The following is a 7,500-nucleotide window of genomic DNA, read 5'->3' on the forward strand; positions in this document are numbered from 1 at the left end:
ATAAAAAAGAAAAATAGAAAGAATAGAGAAGAAAAGAAGAAAAAAGAAAAAAGAAGAAGAAGAAGAAGAAGAAAGAAGAAGATGAAGAATGAAGAAGTAATGATAATAAAAATTTATAATAAAAATTTAATAATAATAATAATAATAATTAATAATTAATAATAAAAATTTAATAATAATAATAATAAATAATAATATAATAACAATATAAAATATAATAATAATAATAATAATAATAATAATAAGAGAACAGATTAGCAAACAAACCTAGTATAGGGTAATTTTTAGTAGAAATACGAATTTTTGGCTCCAGGTACAGAACTACATTCGCTTTTTTGGGATCAATAAATCTTTGTTGAAAAGGAAAGTTTTATTTCCCTTAGAACCTATATTCAGGCCTTTGGAGTTTTTTCTAAATTCCTGCTGGAGGGCAAATTATTTATTTCTAAGAAATTTTTAAAAGACTTTTTCTTTTTTTTTTCCTTGGAAAGTAGCCATTTTTGAATATTACAAATAGGTAGCTTTGGATTTGGGTGGGGAGATCTTACTGGAAAATCATCTATGTCAATGAATCGGATCGTTATGTGGATAAATCATTTGATTCTCGTTGGAAAAAATGGTTATCTTTAAAATCAAATATGGCCCCAAAAAATATCCATTAGCGATATTAAGAACCGATATGAGGATCAGAAAATTGATATAAAATAAAATAAAATAAAAAAAAAAAACAAAAAAAAAACAGACCTGCCAAATTGAAAACTTCAAATTTTGTAATTTTTGTGTCAATTTTTAGTAACTTGACAGGGAAATTCGTATTTCTGAAATTGTGAACGATCAACCACAATATTATTATTATTATTATTATCATAGTAGTAATAGTAGTAGTTGTTGTTCTTCTTATCATCCTCATTATTATTAATATATTTTATTATTATTATTATTATTATTATTATTATTTTTATTATTATTATTATTATTTTATTATTATTATTATTATTATTTTCATTTTATTATTATCATTATTATTATTATTATTATTATTATTATTTTATTATTATTATTATTATTATCATTATTATCTTATTATTATTATTATTATTTATTATTATTTTTATTATTATATTATTATTATTATTATATTATTACTATTATTATATTATTATTATAAAGTACTAAGATTTAAAAATCGTAGTTATTCCATAAAATTCCGCATTTGGCCATGAAATTTGTCTAACATTCGTAAAATACGAAAAATTTGTAATATTCCGCAGGTATGCATCGTGTCAACTCTACGACCAGCCTAGGAGATTGAGGTGAGATGAGATATATATAATGAATGAATGAATGAATGAATGAATTATTTATTGTCAGTAAAATGTTCAATGGCGCTTTACAATTTTAAGAAATCATAAGATTGAAATACAGTGGAAACTGCATTAAAATCAACACGTTTAAAGTCACATTCTGCTCTAAGTCAGAATAATGAGGAGAGATGAGATATATTATCACAACTAACCATGGATAAAATTGGTATCTCTAAACCAAACACGTCTGGGTCTGTGTTTCCAAAATGGCCACTGAAAATATATGATGATAAAGTTGTATTGATTAATGAATGTCACTACAATAAAAGTTTAAATCTTAAAGAAACGTGTTTTTTTTTCTCTTATAAAGATTTTAAAAGTTAAAAAATTACGCCCTTTTGCAACAGTACCATAAGATCCCGTCGCCCAGGCATTCCATGAAGAAGGAATATATGTAGACAATCCATCAAACAGGATGTCTGATGTCAACAGGAATCACCCATGTTGTCCTAGTGAGCAAATTGGGGGTTAATAATAATCTTGCCAAAGGAAAATAAAATGAAAGTGCCTGAAAGCGGGGCTCAAACCCGGGACCTTCCGGATCACAGTGCAATGCCTTCAGCACTCGGCCATTGCACCCTCCAAAGAAAAAAAGCAAAACAGTCCTCTTAAAGCTGTTAACAAATGGACTGAAGAGTATTCTTACCTGTGGGGAATTTGCCTTGAGGCAATGTTTGGATGGGAAAAATTAAAAAATTGCCTGAGCACATGAAACTAATGTGTTATCAAAATTAATCTTCAATTGTAATGATTTCCTTTTTCTATTTATATGTTTAAAATGTAATTAAATTTTAAAAGTAAGCATCACAATAATTCCAAATTAAAAAAAAAAAAATAAATAAATCAATAAAACATTAAGAATAATAATAATAATAATAATAATAATAATAATAATATAATAATAATAATAATATAATAATAATATATAATAATGATAATAATAATAATAATAATAATAATAATAATAATAATAATAATGATAATGATAATAATAATAATAATAATAATAATAATAATAATAATAATAATTAATAATAATATAATAATAATAATAATAATAATAATAATAATAATTAATGATGATGATGATGATATATATAATAATAATAATAATAATAATAATAATAATAATAATAATATAATAATAATAATAATAATAATAATAATAATAATATAATAATAATGATAATAATAATAATAATAATGAAATGATAATAATAATAATAATAATAATAATAATAATAATAATAATAATAATAATAATGATAATAATATAATAATAATAATAATAATAATAATAATAATAATAATAATAATACTAATGATAATGATAATGATAATAATAATAATAATAATAATAATAATAATAATAATAATAATAATATAATAATAATAATAATTTTACCAGTCACCTGCCGCACTCTCAAAAAACATGTATTTAAACATTTGGCCACGCAAACCTGTCTTTCAAATATCAATCGAAATAAACGACCCTCACTCTGGCAAAAAACTCTCAAACCTGGGACTTCACGGAGTTTTCAGGCCAGTTTTCAAAAATATGTTGTGCTTTTCCAGTGTATGGCAGTAAAGTGGTTAAAAAGTAGAAAAAAAAAAAACCAAGGATTACAATTTCTTACCATGTATTCCTAACCTCTGGGAAAATAGACATTGGAATGTTGACTAGACCACACACTATAGAACTCCACTCCATCTGTTTGAACAAACAAACAAACATACAAGTAAGTAAAGAAAGAAAGAAATTGTTTTGTTTGTTTTTAAGGGTTTTACGGCGCTTGCAACACATTTAGGTTATATCAGCGTCAGTAAAAAGGAAGAAAATGGGATAATAAAAAGTTTTAGAATTACAATTAAAGCACCCAAGAAAAAGTAAGGCATAGGGGAACAGGGAACAAATAGGGATCAGATGTAGATTCCAAGAGCATACCACCAATGTACTTAGAAAACAGATTTAGGGGAATAGAAGACAGTAAGTACCTGCCTGCCCACTATGGGAGGTCAGGAACCCCACCCAGGAAGAAAAAAGAAAGACAGAAAAAAAGAAAGAGAAAGAAAGAAGAAAGAAAGAAAGAAAGAAAGAAAGAAAAGAAGAGAAAGAAAAAGAAAAGAAAAGAAGAAAAGAAAGAGAAGAAAGACAGAAAGAACAGAAAAGAAAAAAAAAGAAAAAGAAAAAAGTACACTTTTTTTTCCGACAGAGAAAACGCTGTAAACGAGCAGGTACTCATTTTACACCTGAGTATGGTGAGAGAATGTGAGTGAATAGCCTTTTTCAAGGACCCAGCTATGTGCTGAGCGAAGTTTGGACTCAGGACCTTCCAATCCGAAAGGGAGTGTCATAACCACAAGATCACACACGATAGCCGAACTGCAAGCCACGTGGTCAACACCAGGGGGGGGGGGGGGGGGGGGGGGGGGGGGGTAATGTCGCAGCTTTTAGACTGGAAAATAATATGATACAATATATACTTAGAGAAGAATGAATGTGTTGTAATTCTGAGAAAATAAATGAATTCATATCGATGGATGGCTCGTTGATCTTACCTCTGAAGTAGCGTCTTTGCAAAAGACTACTTCAGAGGTTAGGGCAACGGGCGCATCGATATTTAACACATCAATGACCAACCTGGAACGGATCGTAAAGACCTGTAGAACTGGCACACGAGTACTCAGTGCAATAAGACTTGCCACCAGTCAGTCGCCATAGCAACCATGTGTCAACTGTGCCAAAACGGACAAAATCCTTGAGATGCTCGACTTCGAAGCTGAAACCAAAAAAATTAATAATTTAAAAGGTGAAATTATTATTTATAGAAGGAACGAAATTGATGTCACTCTGTTTTTTTGTTTTTTTTTTGTTTGTTTGTTTTTTTTTCGCCATCCACTTCCATGAGTAGTTTTAACTAAATTGTTTTAAGGGGCAGTTTGGGTCTTATTATCAGGAAAAATACTTCAAAAAAATAATTTTTAGATTTTGGTGGAAAACGATATTTTATTATCTTATTATTGAAGTCCAACTTTTTAAAAATAGACAATAAAGTCATGAAAAACACAGTCGGAAAGGATACAGCTTGTAATAAATGTGTGAAAAACAGAAAACTACTTTGCTATTTTCTCAATGTCATCAAATGTTATTTAACCACACAGGATGATCAAAACCCGCCCATTATAGGTAATTAAAATTCTTTTAGAAAAGACCTAAACTGCCCCTTAATCAGACTTTAAAAAACGTTTAAGGTTGCACAAAGTTTTGTGTGTTGGTCTGTTATATCCGACTGGCAGATAGTATAGTGTGAGTATTTTAATTCACAGCATCAAAACATGAATGAAATGTAACTGAACAATAATGATTTGACCCTTGTCATAATGATCAGAATACTTTTCGAAATACAGGGGTATCTGCATAAAGTCAACACTCTTCAACTTCTGCTTAAAGTCAACACATCTCTTTTGGTTTGGTCCCAAGATTTCAGTTCTTTATCTAAGTGTGTGTGTGTGTGGGTGTGGGGGGGGGGGGGGGGGGGGGGGTTCAGAAAAATATCTCCACTGCACCCAGGATCAATTCCGTCTTCCCGTTGATTGTGGGGCAAGTGCTCTACCAATTGAGCCATCGGGACCCCCCCCCCCCCCCCCCCCCCCCCCCCCCCCCCCCCCCCCCCCCCCCCCCGGATTTAAATCTCTCTCTCTCTCTCTCTCTCTCTCACACACACACACTCTCTCTTCTATCTCTCTCTCTCTCTCTCTCTCTCTCTCTCTCTCTCTCTCTCTCTCTCTCTCTCTCTCTCTCTCTCTCTCTCTCTCTCTCTCTCTCTCTCTCTCTCTCTCACACACACACACTCTCTCTTCTCTCTATCTCTCACACACACACTCTCTCTCTTACACACACACATTCTCACACACACACTCTCTCTCTCACACACACTCTCTCTCACACACACACACGCATTCTCTCTCTTTCTCTCTTACAGCCATACTTACATTTGGCACATTGTCTAAGATCCACAGCAGCCTCATGGTGACCTGGGTGCTCATGAACTTGAGCACACTGGCAGCCAGGTGCCTTTTCTTCCTCATCAAGGTGTGCAGGATCTTGGCACCGGTGTTGAGGCCCTTGAGGGTGTAGGACTGGTTCCACTCCATCACGTAGCCTGCAGATCGGAGGTCCTGCCAGCCGATGAAATTGTGGAACGGTTTGCCCGTCTCACTGAAATGACAGGAGAAAAAAAAAATTGAGCTTTTGTACAGCGCAATATCAACTAAACGGAAAAAAAATTGTAATAACGCCTATTAGGCGTCATGTCTCGTTCTACATGTTATGTGTTGCTGTTGGTCAGTGTGCCTTTGTAAAGCGCTTTGAGCACGTCATATAAAAGCTCTGATTTTTTTTATTTTTTCAAAAACTTGCTCTTACCACTTTACAAAGGGTCCCTGGCCAACAGCAACACTTAACATTTAGGACGAGACATGACAGCTGTTAGGCAATATTACATTTTATTTCGGACAGAGACAATGCTGTTAACGGTCAGGTATTCATTTTACACCTGACTACGGTGAGAGAATTAAGTAAAGGACCTTTTCCAAAGACTCAACTATGCACGGAGCGAGGCTCGAATCCAGGAACTTCTGATCCGAAATTGAATGTCATATCACTGGAGTACATAGCCGCACAGAGGAAAAAGATCGTTTAACTATTTCAATACCAGACTTCCCTATTCAAACATGTTATCATAATTTTGAATGAGATAAAAATTGTAGTCACTATAGTAAACTTAAAATACCAACAATTTACCCTCACAAGGATTATGTTTTTGTTTTTAAGGGTTTTACGGCGCTTGCAACACATTAAGGTCATATCAGCACCAGTAAAAAGGAAGAAAATGGGAAAGTGAAAAGTTCTAGAATTACAATTAAAGCACCCAAGAAAAGGAAAGACAAAAGGGGAATTGGTTCAAAGAGGAAACAGATGTAGATTCCAAGAGCACACTATCAAAGTACTTAGTTTGAGATCACCAAAAGTCTCATCCAGACACAAGCACAGGCCCCCACCAAGACTAAGAGGAATACACTCAAATGTTTACAAATCATATATAACATGTATACAAAACATAATACGGTGCATAACAGAAAGATGATTTACAAGGAAAAAAATATCATCTCCCAAAACTAACTATATTTTTGACTGTTTCCCTCTCAGCCAGGGTATCGGGCCAGGGCCAGGACAAAAACCAAGTAATCTCATTCCAAGACAAAGACAGAAAGCAAGTTGGAAAACATGTAGCGGGATAGAAGACACAGTTAAGTACCTCCCTGCCCACTATGGGAGGTCAGGAACCCCACCCAGTCACAAGGATTAAATAATGCTTTTGTAAATACGCATACTCACTTATACTTATACACACACACACACACACATACACACACACACACAACTGAGAGAGAGAGAGAGAGAGAGAGAGAGAGAGAGAGAAAGAGAGAGAGAGAGAGAGAAATAGAAAAAAGAAAAAAAAAGAGAGAGAGAGAGAGAGAGAGAGAGAGAGAGAGAGAGAGAGAGAGAGAGAGAGAGAGAGAGAAAGAACTAAGAAAATACAAAGAAGGAAACATTTAAAAAAAAAGTCATATGATAACAACAAGTCCCTTAATTTATTCATATTACAATTCAATTATAATTGGATTTACCTGTCCCATGTTATAAAGGTGGCCCTCAAAAATGTAAGGCCCATGCATTTAATCTGGGATTTGGTGAGGCCGGCGTCTGGAATGGAAATGAAACGAAAAATATGCATTCAGAAAAGTGAGTGGAGCAGGCACGACTTGTGTTGATAATGACAGGAAATGAAGTGAGTATGAAAGTGCCAGAAGACAAAAGTAGTAAGTCTCGCAGTCGGAATGACGCTTGCTGAGAATTGTATAATTCAGTCATGGTCGATAAGTATATCTGCTCTCTCCATCCATGTTGTTAATTGTTTCCATTGGTCACGGTCCTGGGCCAGAGTTTTGAGGCTGTCAAGATCTTGCTGTGACTTTAGTACGGAGGGCATCTCAATATTTCTTAGTACTTCAGGGATTAATTCAACCTCATCTCAATCCAGAAATTTCTGATATGTAGAGAGATCCTGGTTCA

General features: G+C 33.1%; 1 protein-coding gene across 1 annotated transcript in view; it reads right to left on the reverse strand.

Annotated features, from left to right (window-relative positions):
• Nucleotides 1–7,500, reverse strand: part of LOC144956096 (glycerol kinase 5-like) — a 45,726-nt gene that overhangs the window by 12,494 nt on the left and 25,732 nt on the right. The window contains exons 5-9 of the mRNA XM_078886444.1: nt 7,056–7,131; nt 5,346–5,583; nt 4,006–4,131; nt 3,002–3,075; nt 1,517–1,577 (exon numbers count right to left, since the gene is read on the reverse strand). Coding sequence (XP_078742570.1) covers nt 1,517–1,577; nt 3,002–3,075; nt 4,006–4,131; nt 5,346–5,583; nt 7,056–7,131 — 575 coding nt within the window. The remainder of the gene's footprint in view (nt 1–1,516; nt 1,578–3,001; nt 3,076–4,005; nt 4,132–5,345; nt 5,584–7,055; nt 7,132–7,500) is intronic.

Source organism: Berghia stephanieae, chromosome 10 (genome assembly GCF_034508935.2).
Source record: "Berghia stephanieae isolate SIO BIC M18660-M18661 chromosome 10, UCSD_Bste_1.3, whole genome shotgun sequence".
NCBI classification, from domain to species: Eukaryota; Metazoa; Mollusca; class Gastropoda; order Nudibranchia; family Aeolidiidae; genus Berghia; species Berghia stephanieae.